Here is a 17,363-nt window from a genome sequence, read left to right on the forward strand (position 1 = left end):
TGGATTGTAGGGCCATGTCGCAAACTGAAGGGGCAACAGTAGAAAGTAGCCCAGGGCAGTGGATGTAGATGCCCCTCTGGGAGCTCTCCTACTCAAGGGTTGACTTACACAGGGTCCTGGGCTCGGACCTGGTAGAGTGGGAGGGCCTGGGTTCTCCTACATCCCTGCCTTAAAGACTGAGGCACATTGACCACAGAAGCAGCAGGCAGGAAGTTAAGCACTCTAACCACTAAGCCAGTGGTCCCAACACTTCACCTAGTGTGCCTGCCTTTCCCCTGTCCACATCCCCCCAAGCCAGGGCCAGAAGGAGAGATATGGCTTCCAGGGAGGGGAAGTGTGGACAGAGGTAAGGGGTCCACTGCCAGGGTTCAAGGCTGAGGCCGGGGCCGGTACTGGTGCTGCAGTCAGGATTAGAGGCATGTCGAGGGCCGGAAAAGGAGCTTTGGCCAGGGCCTGAGACTGGAGGAGAGGCTGGGACTGGGGCTTGGAGCGGAAGATGTGGCCAGGCCGCGGTCAGGTGCCAAGGCTGTGGGGACTGGCAGGGGGGCAGTAGTGGAGCTGTGGCTGGGGGCAGGCCTGGAGGCAAAGCGGGGCTAGATGGCGCTCTCTTCTTGCCCCTCCCAATGGGAGCTGGCTAGGGCCCTGCCACACTCTCCCATTCCTCCGCGCCCCCTTAGGGGGACGCACCCCACAGTTTAGGGACCACTGCACTAGGCTGACTAGCCCTTCAAACCTCCTGTTACATGCTTGGTTATGGATATCAAGGCCTACGTTTTTAGAAAAAAATACTTGTGTATATGCATATCCAATACGTGCACGCAGTCACCGCCACTGCACTTAAGAATTGCACGCACACAAACAACCAAGTACATATGTGACCAGTTAATTGGATGTACAGTCAAGATAACTTTATTTTAATCTACCTCATGCTCCATTTTCAGATATGGATAAGTAGCAAGTGGTTGGTTCAGATTCACCCTTGATGTAACTCCATTGAAGTCACTTCAGTTACACCAGAGATTAATTTGGCCCACTGTGTTTTAAAGTCTCTGCATTATGTTGATGTATAGCAAAACTACAGGTGGATACATCTTCAAAGGTTGGGAGGGGAGAATCTCCCAGTTGTTGAACTATCAGAATCTGGCGAGACTCATGGAATTTCTAGCACTTCTGGTTTCCAGTCAAGCTAGGAATACCCTAAGAACAACTCCCCTGGTGGTGTTTTGGCTTTGCCATGAGCCTCTTCCATTCCCAGCCAAAACCCAGAAGTGAAATAGTGCACAAGAATGGCAAAAAAAGGTCATTCAAACTGTTCCGATCCTCCAAAAAAGGATGGGTCTAAATTCTAAACCAAGAACCTAGGGAATTCTTACTTTATCCAAACTGGTTCTGTCATCGCTGCATAAACATGGTTTGTTGACCTCACATTATGTTTGCATTCACATGGTCAACTGTGTGATCCGTTGAATCTGACACACACAACACCAATGTAAAGCATCTGATTATATAACACAAGGTGAGCATTCTCCACTTTTACCTCAGGCAGTTTTATAGTAGGGGTGTAGCAACTTGATCATCCATCAAATGCAGATGGAACAAATTTTTGAAGAACAGCCATCAATGGTGGAACTTTTTGCTGCACATCAAATTATATTTATACCGCAGTGTCTCTGAATAAAGGCAGCCAAATTCTGACCTTTGATTATGCTCACGCAACACTGCTGCAACTCGGTAGGGGTAGCCTGGCTGTAACTGTGGGCAGAATTTGGCCCAATGGACTTACATATGTTTGACTATTAACCATTTTTATTTATCATAAATGTAAGAAATATTTACCTCTCGGTCAATACAGAGAAACTCAGCTGGTTCCTGAATAATAACAGTTGTCTGCCAGTAGTCACCATTTATAATCTCTCTATCCTGAAAAACAATAATTAAAAGGGTGGAGTGAGGAGACGAAAAGCATATAATTTTAAAATATCAATTTAATTTTTAATCATTTTTTAATTTCAAATCTTCTCTCTCCCCACATCTATATTTAACTAGGCAACAGAGAATATGTTTTGTGGTATTGAAAATAAATCAGCAGATAGTAAAAAGTCACACATTATAAAAAGTCATCTTATTTATACAGGACTCTATATCCCAAAAGACAGATCTCTCTCCACCACTGAAACACAGCTGGAGTGCAGAATAGTAGCCAACTGGTGCACAGAATGCAGCACTATAGTGCTAGCAAGTAGAAATGTTACCCAAGAACACTTGGACAAACCTCAGCTCTCAGGGGAAGCGTGTGGAAATTTTAATAACCACAAGTGTTTGAGATTTCAATTTTGTGTCTCTTCTGTGTGACACACACAGTAAATTGCACGAAACTCAACTTATCTACCTTGCAAAAACAACAGGGTGACTCAAACCTATCTTGCTGTTGATGTATTTCAACACCTAGTGCACTGTTTTGTAACTCACCCCAAATGCATCCCCTCGACTAAAGAACCAGGCAGGCTTTACTTGGTCACTGTCATTGTTCCTCTTGATAACTGTTGCTACAAAGTAAAGATCACCATGAATTAGCTGTTAACTTGTAAATCAAATAGGGGCTTATTGTGCAAACAAGTTAGCATTTTTTCTAGCCCCTTGTGAATGTGATGTGAGGCTCTTTAAGTATGAAAACTATATGTATCATTATCCTGATTGTTGTGAGCTTCAACAGGATATTTTCAAGCAGTTTGAATCCAAAATGTATGTTTTGCAAAAAAAACAAAAAACAAGAAAACAAAAATAGGGAGTGGAAGGTAGGTTTACAAAACATGACAAATGATAGGGACATAGTATTACTGCTTCTTGTAAACTTTACATGATCACACAGACTCTGACTCTTTTGAAGGGTACAAAAGGTCTGGAATATTTTCTGTAGTGCAGACTGGTATTAAGAGCTTAGAGAATTATTTATGTAACACAGGCATTTCCTTAACACTACCAAATATGCAGCTGAGAAGAGTCTAAAGTGCGTGGCAACATGTTTCAGATGACACAACATGTTGCCCAGGAGACAGGTGCCTAAACTCAGATCCTCTGAGATGTGTACTGATCTGATACAAAATTCCTCTTGGACCTACAATTTTTATAAACAAAAAATACTCTCAAATATGCAAGGTACATGTCTGTTTCATTGTTTCTGCTAGGTGTGAGCAAATTATGATTAGATGCAGAAAATATGCTGCATTACTACTCACGTTTCAGTGTAAGGAAATAGATGTATTTAAAACATGAGTAGTGCTCTACTCCTTCCATTAACACATGCACCTGCACTCAAACGCACAATTTCTGTGAGGTTTAGTGAATGTTAACATATGTGTAAATACAGAAAAACAGACCCCCAAGACAAATTACTGGATCCCTAATTCCAGCTAATGTGGCAAAACTTTCCTGTCAGGAGGCCAAATCTTGTGAGAAACAGAGCACCATGGTGCTCAGTACTTCACAAGATCAGGCTCACTGTGCTGCAGTTTGGAATTCAAAGGAACAGAGCCATAAGTTTTCAAGAGACAGAGAATAAAAAAAATGTAAACAAAAGAAACCTGTTTGAAATTCTAATGGATTACACTGAAGATTAAGTTTAAATCCTTCTCTCTGCCCTGGTCTACACTACGAGTTTAGGTCAAATTTAGCAGCATTACATCGATTTAACCCTGCACCTGTCCACATGACAAAGCCATTTTTTTTTATTTAAAGGGCTCTTAAAATCGATTTCTGTAGTCCTCCCCCAACGAGGGGATTAGCGCTGAAATCGACCTTGCCAGGTTGAGTTTGGGGTAGTGTGGTCACAATTCGATGGTATTGGCCTCCGGGAGCTATCCCAGAATGCGCCACTTTGACCGCTCTGGACAGCGCTCTCAACTCAAATGCACTGGCCAGGTAGACAGGAAAAGGCCCACGAACGTTTGAATCTCATTTCCTATTTGGCCAGCATGGCAATCTGCAGGTGAGTGCAGATCTCATCAGCAAAGGTGACCATGATGGAGTCCCAGAATCGCAAAAGAGCCCCAGCATGGACTGAATGGGAGGTACGGAAACTGATGGCTGTATGGGGAGACAAATCCATGCTATCAGAACTCCATTCCAAAAGACGAAATGCTCAAACATTTAAAAAAATCTCCAAGTGCATGAAGGACAGAGGCTATAACAAGGACCTGCAGCAGTGCTGCATGAAACTTAGGGAGCTGAGACAAGCCTACCAAAAAAACAGAGAGGCAAACAACTGCTCTGGGTCAGAGCCCCAGACATGCCACTTCTATGAGCTGCATGCCATTTAAGGAGGTGCTCCTACAACTACCCGACCATGTGCTTTGACTCCGTCAATGGAGTAGCACACAACAGGGATATGGGTTTGAGGGATGAGGAGGAGGAGGTTGAAGATTGCTCACAGCAAGCAAGCGGAGAAACCGTTTTCCCCGACAGCCAGAAACTGTTTCTCACCCTGGACCTGGAGTCAGTACCCCCCAAACCTACCCAAGGCTGCCTCCCGGACCCACCAGGCAGAGAAGGGACCTCTGGCAAGTGTACTGTTGTAAATATTATACATGGTTTAAAAGCAAATGTGTTTAAGGATTAATTTGCCCTGGCATTCGCGGCTAGTATAGCTACTGGAAAAGTCTGTTAACGTGTCTGGGGATGGAGCGGAAATACTCCAGGGACACCTCCATAAAGTTCTCCTGGATGTACTCCCAAAGCCTTTCCAAAAGGTTTCTGGGGAGGGCAGCCTTATTCCATCCTCCATGGTAGGACACTTTAGCATGCCAGGCCAGTAGCACGTAGTCTGGAATCATTGCATAACACAGCGTATAGTTCCGGTGTTTGCTGGCATTCAAACAACAACTGTTCTTTATCTCTCTTTATCAATGTCAGAGTCCAGGAAAGCACAATATGAACGTGAGGAGAGGTGGCGGCTTGAAGATAATAAGTGGTGGGCTGAAGATGATAGGTGGCATCAGCTTGGTGACAGAAGGAAAGAGGCAATGCTGAGGCTACTGGAGGAACAAACTGATCTGGTCTGGCGTATGGTTGAGGTTCAGGAAAGGCAGCATGAGCACAGACCACCGTTACAGCCCTTGTGTAACCAACCACCCTCCTCCCCAAGTTCCATAGCCTCCTCACCCAGACACCCAAGGACGCGATGGGGGGGGCCTCTGGGCACCCAACCACTCCACCCCAGAGAACTGCCCAAGCAACAGAAAGCTGGCATTCACTAAGTTTTAAGTGCAGTGTGGCTTTGTTCTTCCCTCCTCCCGCATCCCACCCAGTGCTTCCCTCCTCTCCCACCCCTCCCAGGCTACCTTGGCAGTTATCCCCTTATTTGTGTGATGAATTAATAAAGAATGCATGCATGTGAAGCAACAATGACTTTATTGCCTCTGCAAATGGTGATCGAAGGGGGGAGGGGAGGGTAGTTAGCTTACAGGGAAGTAGAGTGAACTGCGGGGTTGGGGGGCGGGGCATGTTCATCAAGGAGAAACAAACAGAACTTTCACACTGTAGCCTGGCCAGTCATGAAACTGGTTTTCAAAGCTTCTCTGATGTGCACCGCACCCTCCTGTATTCTGCTAACCACCTGGTGTCTGGCTGCGCGTAATCAGCGGCCAGGCGATTTGCCTCAACCTCCAACCCCGCCATAAACGTCTCCCCTTTACTCTCACAGACATTGTGGAGCGCACGGCAAGCAGTAATAATGGCAATATTGGTTTTGTTGAGGTCTATCCAAGTCAGTAAACTGTGCCAGCATGCTTTTAAACGTCCAAATACACATTCTACCACCATTCTGCACTTGCTCAGCCTATAGTTTGAACAGCTCCTGACTACTGTCCAGGCTGCCTGTGTATGGCTTCATGAGCCATGGCCTTCATGGGTAGACTGGGTCCCCAAGGATAACTATAGGCATTTCAACATCCCCAACAGTTATTTTCTGGTCTGGAAAGTAAGTCCCTTGCTGCAGCTTTGGAAACAGACCAGAGTTCCTGAAGATGCGAGTGTCATATACCTTTCCCGGCCATCCCACATTGATGTTGGTGAAACATCCCTTGTGATCCACCAGTGCTTGCAGCACCATTGAAAAGTATCCCTTTCGGTTTATGTACTCACTGCCTTGGTGCTCCAGTGCCATGATAGAGATATGGGTTCCATCTATCATCCCACCACAGTTAGGGAATCCCATTGCAGCAAAGCCATCCACTATGACCTGCACATTTCCCAGACTCACTACACTTGATAGCAGCAGCTCTTGCACTGTTCCTGTAGCCAACGCAGTCAAAGGGTTTTTGGCGCCCTAGGCTCGCCGGTCCCGCAGCTCTGGTGGACCTCCCGCAGGCGTCCCTGCGGATGGTCCACTGGTCCCACAGCAACGGTGGACCTGCCGCAGGCGTGCCTGCGGATGTTCAACCGGAGCCGCGGGACCAGCAGACCGTCTGCAGGGACGCCTGCAGGAGGTCTACCGGAGCAGTCTGCCACCCTCCCAAATCCTGGTGTCCTAGGCGACCGCTTAGGTCCCCTAAATGGAAGCCCTGGCGGGCTACCTGGATCACAGCAGCCCCCACAGTGGATTTACCCACTCCAAATTGATGCCTGACTGACCGGTAGCTGTCTGGCACTGCAAGCTTCCATAGGACTATTGCCACTCGCTTGTGAACTGTGAGGTCTGCTCTCATCTTGGTATTGTTGCACTTCAGGGCAGAGGAAAGCAAGTCACAAAGTTCCATGAAAGTGCCCTTACGCATGCTAAAGTTTCGCAGCCACTGGGACTCATCCCAGACCTGCAACACTATGCGGTTCCACCAGTCCGTGCTTGTTTCCCGGGCCCAGAATCGGCGTTCCGTGGCATGAACCTGCCCTTTAACACCATGATGCCCACATTGCCAGGGCCCGTACTTTGAAAAAAGTCTGTGTCCATGTCCTCATCACTCTCGTCACCGCACTGCCATAGCCTCCTCGCCTGGTTTTCTTTTGCAGGTTCTGGTTCTGCATATACTGCAGGATAATGCGTGTGGTGTTTACAGTGCTCATAATTGCCATAGTGATCTGAGCGGGCTCCATGCTTGCCGTGCTATGGCATCTGCGCTGAAAAAAGGTGCAAAATGATTGTCTGTCGTTGCTCTGATGGAGAGAGGGGCAACTTGCCTTACAGGAAATTAAAATCAACAAAGGGGGTGGGTTTGCATCAAGGAGAAACACACACAACTGTCACATAGAATAGCCCCCTCAAGGATTGAACTCAAAACCCTGGGTTTAGCAGGCCAATGCTCAAACCACTGAGCTATCCCTCCCCAACTATTCATGGTGGGAGGGAGGAGAGAGCAAATGAATACAAATTAATACAAAACAAATCTGGTCTCTTTCTTGTTTTGATCCACTCCATCTCTCTTATACATCTTAGGCTTGCAGCAGACGGTGCAGTATGACTGCTAGCCATCGTCATCTCCTGGGTGCGTGCCAGAAGATGTGCAGTACAACTGGTAGCCATCGTCGTCTTCCGGCTGCTTGCCAGAAGACGGTGCAGTATGATTGCTAGCCATCCTCATTGCCTAGCTGCTTCCCAGAAGATGGTGCAGTACGACTGCATCTCCATGAGATGAAATTTAAAAAGAGAATGACCTGGCATCACTCCCATTTATGTCCAGGCACCCCTGACTGACCTCACCAAGGTCTGCCATGAGCACCCATGTCTGCCCAGGTCCCCCAACTGACCTCACCGAGGTCGGCTAAAAGAGCTCCCAGGAGACGATGACAATGGTTACAAGTCGTAACGTACTGTCTGCTGCCACAAGGCAATGAGCTGCTGCTGTGTAGCAATGCAGTGCCATGTCTGCCAGCACCCAGGAGATGCACGGTGATGGTGAGCTGAGCAGGCTCCATGCTTGCCGTGGTATGGCGTATGCACAGGTAACGCAGGAAATAAGACTCAAAATGATAGTCTGCTGTTGCTTTCACGGGTGGGGAGGGAGGAGGGCCTGATGACATGTACCCAGAACCACCCGTGACAATGTTTTTGATCCATCAGGCACTGGGATCTCAACCCAGAATTCCAATGGGCAGTGGAGATTGTGGGAACTGTGGGACAGCTACCCACAGTGCAACGCTCCGGAAGTCAATGTTAGCCTTGGTACTGTGGATGCACTCCGCCAAGTTAATGGTCTTAATAGTCTTAAGTCGGGACACACACAATCGACTATATAAAATCGATTTCTAAAAAATCGACTTCTATAAATTGGACCTAATTTCGTAGTGTAGACATACCCTCTGTCAGACATAAGAATTCTGGAGGAATTATCTTTGGGCAACATGTGCCTAATTTTTGGTTTTCTTTAACAACAAAATACTGATGGCTTATCTATGTTTGAAAGAGGCAAGGAAGCTTAGTATCACTGCTGATCAAAGGTCTCTATCCACCATGCAGCAATTCCTGTCTGAAGTCAGAAAACAAGGCTTTCCCTATATAAGGTTATTGCGCTATCTGCCAGCTCCACTGAAGTTCATTTTAAAATGCTGTAAAACATTCAAAAGGCCTCTTGTAAAGAATCTTAAGTAGAAGAAACACTGTACACCCTTCACATAAATAAACTGAACCTTAATTTAATTGGGCTCCCCGAGGCACAGCAATAAATACCATTTCTTATTTTTTTAATAATCTACTACCTACCAGATCCTGAGAGACAGATATAGAAGGAGTGTGGTGTGTAGCCCTGTTGGATCATCACTTGGCAGGATTCATACCTAGAAAGGACAGATTCCCTGAACAATAAAGAGTTTAACAGTGTTGCTATAGTTCCAAGCTGTTCTGAACATCCTGAATCTTCAAAGTCTTAAGTTCATTGCTAAATCACAGACCCACATCATCTCATTTTGTTTTACATACTGTGGTCTACTGGAAAGAGCACTGGCTGGTGACTCAGAAGACCTGGATTCTATTCCCAGCTCTGCTACTGGCCTGGCTAGGTGACCTTGGATAAGTCACTTCATTTCTCTGTGACTCAGTTTCCCATCACTAAATTGATTATAATCTCCTTTGGGATCTATGGATATAAGAGTTAGATACTATAAATTATTATTACTAGGATTCCCTCTTTTGCTAACACTGATGGAGCTGCAGCCATGGCAGGAAAAGTGCTAATATAAGTAAGGCCTGGTTGGGAGTTGTAACATACATTTTATTTCCAAATTCCTGCCCCCAAAAGGGCAGATTTTCATCTATACTGTCACACACACAGACTGGTTAGTATAAATGCTTGTATATCAAAGCTCAAGTGTGAAAAGTGAATGCAATTTTGGATCCTGATTTGAACATACCAAAAATTCAGGGCTGTTGTAATAATTGGGTCTACATATTTACCCTACTTGTGAGCTCAACAGTGAAAAGAGAGTAAAAGTTCATAAAATGTCCCAGTAACCTATAAGAACAAATGTGGAATGGAAGAGGTGCAAACGCAAGACAGAAAGACTTTGAATTAGTCCAAACAAAAAGGTCTAGTGATATAATGCAAGGACTGTGTTAAAATCATGTTTGGTAAACAAGAAAAGTCTGAGAACAAAAATCAATGACTCAAAATTGGTGTGTTGGAAATTAGGCCTAACTGGTGGACAAAATTGGTGGCTTTTCCACCCATCATTACCTTTTAGAATCCTTAAAGAAAGATTGCAGGGAGAAAAAACGGATACTGGAGCAAGCTTTACCATCATGGCTGCCATTCCCACTGTCTTCTGACACCCCAGGCCTTGTCATCCTGATCCTGAGAGATTTCCAGACCAGGCCAGAGAGAGGGTCCTGTCTGACACTGCCACCTCTCTGGCTGAATCCCAAACACTACCTGGGGGGTCAGACAAAAAAAATGCCCCCCTACTCCTTGTGTGTTTTCCTTCCCTACCTTATTTCTTCTCTTCCTATCCCTCTCTTTTTCCTCTTCTGTCTAACAAGAGTCTAGCTTAACTATTCAAGACTGTATATTTTGCAACATTGTTGTGAGCCTGTGACCAGAAAGGCAACTAAAAGCAACACCCTAAACCGTTTAATGCTGGTACAAGTTTGCCAGGTCTCAGGGTACGCCTACACTACCCGCCAGATGGGTGGCCAGCAACCGATGACATGATAAATCAACCCCCGAGCGCTCTCCCATCGATTCCTGTACTCCAGTACCGTGAGAGGGGCAGGCAGAGTCGATGGGGGAGTGGCAGCAGTCGACTCACCACTGTGAAGACACCACGGTAAGTCAATCTAAGTACGTCGACTTCAGCTACATTATTCACGTAGCTGAATTTGCATAACTCAGATTGATCTCCCCCCCCAGTGTAGATCAGGGCTCAGAGTAGCAGATCAGATCATGCTGTGTTTCAGCAGTGAGAAATGTAAGTCAACATCAGAGACACAAGCTGCATTTTCTATTTTTGGTGTGTGTGTGTGTGTGTGTGTGTGTGTGTGTGTGTGTGTGTGTGTGTGTGTGTGTGTGTGTGTGTGTGTGTGTGTGTGTGTGTGTGTGTGTGTGTGTGTGTGTGTGTGTGTCTGGTTTTGTCTTCTTAGGAAACCGGATTGACTTTAACAGTAACAGCAATAACAACACTTCAACCCTTCTCAACTAACGTCTCTTTTCTCCCAAAAAGAACAGTTACTACCACCTTTGATACCATCTAAACGACTATCAAATGGGGAAGGGTCTTTTAAAAAACCTCTCCACCTAAAGCGAAAGGGAACAAAAATGTTAAAATTAAAGCCTTACTTAATATTTTACATTTCAAATGCTTTAGCTGTTTTTCCTCCTTTTCTGTATCTTTGTGGTAGTGTAAATCATGCTGCTTGTCAATGGAACATTAGTCATGGTAAAGACCCTATACAAGACCACAAGTTGTTATAAAAATAAAAACAGTTTAGCAATTTTCTTGCCTTTATTCAACATCAGCACTATAGTGTTTATTGTCCTACACAAACTGGTTAGATGTCAGCCCATACACTAACTCATACTATTGCTGCCTTTGATCTGCTGCCCAAAACACTGACCTGTTTTGCCTGTATAGCAGAGCTGAATATGACTTTACCAATTCAATCTCTCTTCCCACAGGATTTATCCTCCTTATTACCTTGAATACCATCCAGCCTTTGCCACCTTCTTCTGAATCATTGTGGAGTAATTTCCAAAGGCCTTCACAGGCTGCAGGGTGATTAATATGTAGCTGATGTCCTTCTCACTTCGCTCCTGAGGACACTGACGAAGAATATGTATGGCACGCTCAGAGATCCTTGACTTCAAGAAGGGAAAGTCAATTATTATAAAGCAACCAGTACGGTTCCTTTCTACACAGATGCTGTTTGGTATCAATACATTGCTATACTGCAGTCAGGTCTAGAGTATTGTGGTAATAATAATAAGAAGATGACCCAGTTCTTATATAGTACTTTTCATCAGTAGATGTCTAAGTGCTTTACAAAGAAGATCAGTAGCTGCATCCCCAATTTACACACTGGGCAACTGAGGCATGGGGAGGTGAAGTGACTTGCCCATGGTCAACTAGCAGGCCAGTGGCAGGGCCAGGAATAGACTCTAGGTCTTCTGAGTTGTGCTCCAATGGTAAATTGATAGATTAAGGATATTTTATATCCATCAGTGGACCATTATTTGATAGTATTATTTTCAAGACAAGTTTGTGAGCAATGAAGATTTGCAAGACTGATTAAACTTAATTAATGCTTGATGATGATAGTCATTAACTTCAATGTCAATCACACTTCTCTTCTGCTATCTGCAGAATATCTCATTTTAATCAACCAGTTTCAATAAATTAATTCATTCCATAGGCCTCAACCAATTAAGTTAAAAGGGAGTGCTTAAGGGCATATAGACATTGCATCAGTGTATGCAACTCCCATTCATGTCAATGTGAATTGCATACACAGAGGGAAGAAAAGGACTCAGAATTGTGACAACAGGAGGAGTTGCAAGCCTGGATCAAGAGCTGCAAATGGTCGGAACTGCATGATCCTAGGAATCAATCATGAGTAACCAGGTGAAATGTATAGCCTGTTAATTAGCAGGTGACTGTAAAGCCAAGTAATTATTTTAGACTCATCAGCAGGGCTATGAGCACAGGTTCTGAGATTTGTAATAGCTTTTATTTCCCCTTCCCTGGGATTTGGTAATGCTGCAAAAAGCCATTTACAGAGCAGCAATAATACATAATCTCATCTCCTTGGAGTATTTCATTTCCTGGATAGTAAAGATTCTCTGAGAACACTAGAGCTTGCATTATTATGGACACACAAATGGTTCCCTAAGGGGAGGAAAAAAAGCTTATTAAAAACAAACACAAATACTACGTGACTTGGGTTTACTAACTAACTACATACATACTTAGGTTCACCCATACAACTGTGAAATCTGAAGCACAATTCTAAATAACAAACCTTGCAAATAATCTATACCATGCTTCACATTCAAGACCAGATTTTTCAGGCAGTTTTGGCACGTAAGCACAGATCCCCAAAGGCATGTTTACATGTGCAATCATGATAACTTCATACCTGGCTGGAGTAAATGCATGAAAAAATGAGGCACATTTGACACAATTAAACTGACACTGGCCTTTATGGATTTGTTCGGATGGTATTTTAGTCATTTAAAAGTGAATTTCCAAAAGAAAAGTTGTTCATCTGCCTCACATCGAACATAAAAATGCACTTTTTAGCAATCTTTTTATCCTCCTCAGAAAAGTTCAAATGGTTCACAGTTCACTATAACATACATCAGATTTTCAGCATAAAGTAAAGGAAATTGTCAAATGTGCTATCTACATGTGTTGTATATGCTATTTATATGCCACTGCACATTGCAGGTAGGAAAGAGCACTGGTATGGAAGCAGGAATGCCAGAAAACTTAATTCCCAAGTTTCACGCAAAAAGAATTAAAATATAAATGGCAAAAAAATGAGCAGGTACAATAAAACTGATGAAACAATAGTTTTATACTTGTTGATATAAAGTGCCTGCGTCAAGGCTCCTAGCCAGAATAGAGAGATTGACTGAACTGTAATTAAATTGCAACTGTTTGATTAAAACACCGATGAAGATTCAGCCACATTGGATTTTACACATAGGAACAGTATGGTAGAAACTAGTGCTTAATACTGCTTATGGTCTCATTACAAGGGACTACTGAAGCTCAAATGCAAGATTAAAAATTCACAACAAATTTGCAATTGAACCTTTTTCACTAGGGATATAAGATCTAGTCTGCACGGGAAAGTTTTGCCTGTATAAGCAAAATATGCTATTCCAGCAAAAGCACTTTTATACTGGAATAACTGCATCTCCACTAGCACCAGCTCAGCACTAGAAACAGTTTGCTGGTATAGCTACCAGGCAACCCCTTCTAGTGCAGACATCTTATACTGGCAAAAAAAATCCAAACTGCTTTTCCAGTATAGCTTATGCTAGTTCCATGACCAAATAAGCTATACCAGCAAAAGCACTTTTATGTCAGTATAACTGCATCTACATATACATTTTTACCAGCATAGAAATGTAAAGAAATCGAATCCTTCACCAACTAACAAAAAAAGCAAACATTTCTAGTGTGATCTAGCCTAAAACCAGCTTCTTAATAGCCCTAGAACCATATGTTTTTGTCAAGGCATTATATTCAAATTAACAGACCCTGAGATCACCCTTGTGTCAGTACATATGCAACTGATTAGGTCCAAGTTATCCAGCCTAAATAATTATCAATGAAGCCAACCTAGAGGTGGTAACTCTGCTCTCTCCCTACCTGTTTTTTAGCCCTGAACAGTGTCACATCAAAGAGGATCTCTTCCTTAGACTGTTCCATGTAGTTTGATTGGGATTTCCATCTCTTGACTCTCTCAATCCCATAGTTGAGGTTGGCTCTAACCAAAAAGACACACACTTGTTAGCGCAAAATCTTTCAGCTAACTAAAGACAATTTTAAGGCCTATAATTCTTGTCCATATCCAAACACCTAAGCATGGGTCTACGAATTACCAAGTGTATGAAAGTATGGAGATTAATCTTATTAATTGTGTCTTAAGTGACCAATTCAAATGGCTAACACACTTCTAACACTAGACCCAGCCTGCAAACCCATACACATAGCCTCCAATAGTTTTGTTACTGTCAATGGGCCAACCTGAATAAGTGAGTGTTTGAAAGATTGGGCCCTGGGTTATTTTTGTAACTGACACATCTCACCACTATACAAAACAAAAACTTCTCCTTTTCTAAACTTGGCTGTAATTTTTGGAGCTGTAAATCTTCTGGTCATTTACATATAAATGTTGTAAACTAAATTCAGACAAATATGCAAAAAGGTTATGAGGACTCATGAAGGTAATACCCAATAAACTCTGGAAGATCCATAAACAGTAACTAAATAGCAACACATTCATATTCTATGATGTCACAAAACTTTCATTTACCTGCTCCAAAGTTAACCCAAAATTTCAGACTATAATTGAACACGATGTATAATTGAAACAGAAGTGTTTACGTACTATGTACAAGGTGCTCAAATACCATGATAAAGGATGTGATATAAAAGCCTAAGTAGAATAGAATAAAATGCATTACAAACAAATATTCATTACTCACAGTAGGTGGTGCTCTCTGTAAAGTAAGCAAAGCATAACAATGCTTTTAGCAGCTTTCTGAAATCTGAACAGAAGATTTGGCTGAAAGAAAAAAGGAACCAATAGCCAGCTACTCTTGTTACCAGTTCCAGTGATTGTTAGTTACACAATAAGTATCATTACAAAATCTTAGAGCTGAAGAATGCTTTGCATACTTGAAGCTCCTTATTAAAGCCATTCAGATAAAGGACTTACGTTTCCATGCAAAAGTGCATTTATTTTTCCTGTTATACTGTAAGCTGAAGCGGCAGAACTGCAGGTCTACAAAACTGTACTACGACTCATTGTCTTTTCTCAAGTCTTTTATAGGAACCTAGAAATTACAATCTCAGAAGAGGACCAAGATCCCATATAGCCTTACAGCCTGTTTCTGACCAATATCAGATACTTCAGAGAAAACCTTGATAATGCATGTAACCAGGCAATACTGTCCATGAGGAAAATTCCACTTTACCCTAGTCCTGTAATCAGTATATGCCCTGAAGTATGAGGATTGATTGCCCTTGAAATATTATCCTCTTTTGAAAATCCCCTACTTCTTTTGGGAGAAATCTGCATTCCTAAAGGCGTGAAAGGTCATAAACACAATCATGGTTCTACTGCACAAGGAAGTGAGGAATTAGCAGGGACACAGAGAAACTGTGCCGGGAGGTTCAGCACTATTGTGTATCAGTTTTCTGCAAAGCAGTGCAGCGGGGGCACTTAGAGTGGCCAGTAGGTGCATAACTTCATAGATCCACTGTTCAAACACTTCAGCAGCGGTACAGAGGAGCCACAGCTGCTGCTATCACAGCCTCTGTTGAATAAAACTTTGAAACACCTCATTGAAACACCTCATTAAAAACACCAAAAATCATCTGGCTAGGAACTAGATTTTCTTTTCATCCTCCCCTCATTCTTTACTACTTAGAAAGTTTATGTGGAAATAGGATATTTGTTTCTTGAGTCCTTCTGCCCCTGCTGCGTATTCCTCACCCTGTGACATTATAACCGGGCCCACAGCTTCCAACTGAAATCTCATAAGCAGAAGATTATGGGCCAGATTCTGCTTTCACACACACCAGTGTAAATCAGGAATAGCTCCATTAAAGTCAATAGTCACATTAGTGTGAGATCAGAATCAGTTTTACATTGAGTGAGGAATGAGTGATGACAGCAGCAGCAGACGACTGGATAGAAGCAAAAAGCCATCCTTCATGCAGCCATTCCTTTTAACAGAAGACAGAGAAAAGTGAAATACTGGATGTATTTCTCTAACAAGAAGTTAGTTCTGAGTTTTCCACATGGTTTAAGTCTATAGTTAAAAGATCAGATTTTTATCAACTTCTGGCAGTTTTACATAGGCGCAACATTAGATGCCCTGACATGAAAGCCTCTTTAATTTATATCACACAATTATAACCACTGTATTGATATAATCTTCTCTCAGTTTCTGTGCAAAAAAATCTATTTTTGCTTACATATATACGAAATTTCTTACTTAGTACAAAGGGACAAATTTATTCCTGGTTATTAACTGATGTTAATAGAGTTATATCAAGGTTAAATTTGGTCCTATCAGTCAGTCCCATATAAGACTATATCCTGCTCGTCCTCACCTGAAAGCATGCCTGGTCTTCCTGGGCAGAGGACATGACCTCCTGTAGAGATTGGGAAAGTGCCCATCTGCTGTCTCCTTTGCCTTTAGGAATTCGGAACCTTTTCCCCAGCTTTGCTTTTGTCAGTCTCACCCTTTCCAGAGCCAGTGGTCCCGTGAGATTTCCCCTTTGGAAGATTCTATCAGATTTGGATCCATGCAGAAGTTTCCCTGGGGGAAGGCAGCCACACATAGTAGGACTCGGACCAGAGATGAGCTTTCTTCTGTGATTCTTCCTTTTTCTCCCATTTGCAGAATCCTCCCCCAGAGCCTGGAGTGAGGCTAGGATGCTGGCTTTCCTTGTCTCTGTGTCTAGTAACATCTTGCTGTTGGAAATAAAAGACACAAATGCACACCAAGAGCCTATTGAAAAATTACCAGTTTTAAGAGTTTAGTTGCTACAAAAGCCACTGCATTTTGTGTGGGCGGGAGGGGGGCGGGCGGGGGGGCACAAATATAGGCCAAAAAATATGCAAAGTCTCCTCCACTAAGGAAATACAATAAATATTCCTTCTCCTCCAACGGTAAATAAAGGTAATAGCAAAAGAGAGAATGAGGCTCATAAATAAATAAAAACTGCAATCAAATTTCCAAATGCTAAATCCTAAATGTAGGAGCTCCAAATTGAAATAAGTTAGTTAATAAATGTTGCAAAGGAACTGTCAAATGTAGCTAATAAGATCCTGCCTCACTGATCTACTGGGAGAGATTTGGAAGGAGAGCTAGAAATAAAGCATGCCTCTTTCCGTTATTAATCTGTGATCCATTGCCCAGTTAACTCATACAGACAACAGACATAGCTGGTCTTAAAAAGCTCTGATTTACATTGTCCAATAAGGAGGGGAGAAAGGCGGATCTTCAGAAGTTTTGTTTCTGTTGCTTTGAAAGTTACAGCTTAGTATCCAGGGAAATGTAGCTGACAGGACCTTGATATATGGACCTTCCAAGAAGGACCCTCTCCCTCACAGGAGAGTACAGCACAGTGCATTTGGAAATAGAACTTTGGAAGATTTCTGCCCACCACATGCATCAATTACAAAACACACACATTTT

The 17,363-nt window shown here is 43.0% G+C and overlaps 1 protein-coding gene across 4 annotated transcripts in view; it reads right to left on the reverse strand.

Moving 5' to 3' along the window:
• Positions 1–17,363, reverse strand: part of LOC127053170 (uncharacterized) — a 43,384-nt gene that overhangs the window by 13,633 nt on the left and 12,388 nt on the right. For 3 of the 4 annotated variants that reach the window (XM_050957417.1, XM_050957415.1, XM_050957418.1), the window contains exons 2-8: positions 16,273–16,636; positions 14,637–14,716; positions 13,798–13,915; positions 11,116–11,279; positions 8,690–8,781; positions 2,470–2,546; positions 1,837–1,920 (exon numbers count right to left, since the gene is read on the reverse strand). In XM_050957417.1, coding sequence (XP_050813374.1) covers positions 1,837–1,920; positions 2,470–2,546; positions 8,690–8,781; positions 11,116–11,279; positions 13,798–13,915; positions 14,637–14,716; positions 16,273–16,636 — 979 coding nt within the window. The remainder of the gene's footprint in view (positions 1–1,836; positions 1,921–2,469; positions 2,547–8,689; positions 8,782–11,115; positions 11,280–13,797; positions 13,916–14,636; positions 14,717–16,272; positions 16,637–17,363) is intronic. The other variant, XM_050957416.1, reaches the window with a different exon arrangement.

Source organism: Gopherus flavomarginatus, chromosome 6, assembly GCF_025201925.1.
Source record: "Gopherus flavomarginatus isolate rGopFla2 chromosome 6, rGopFla2.mat.asm, whole genome shotgun sequence".
Taxonomy (NCBI): Eukaryota; Metazoa; Chordata; order Testudines; family Testudinidae; genus Gopherus; species Gopherus flavomarginatus.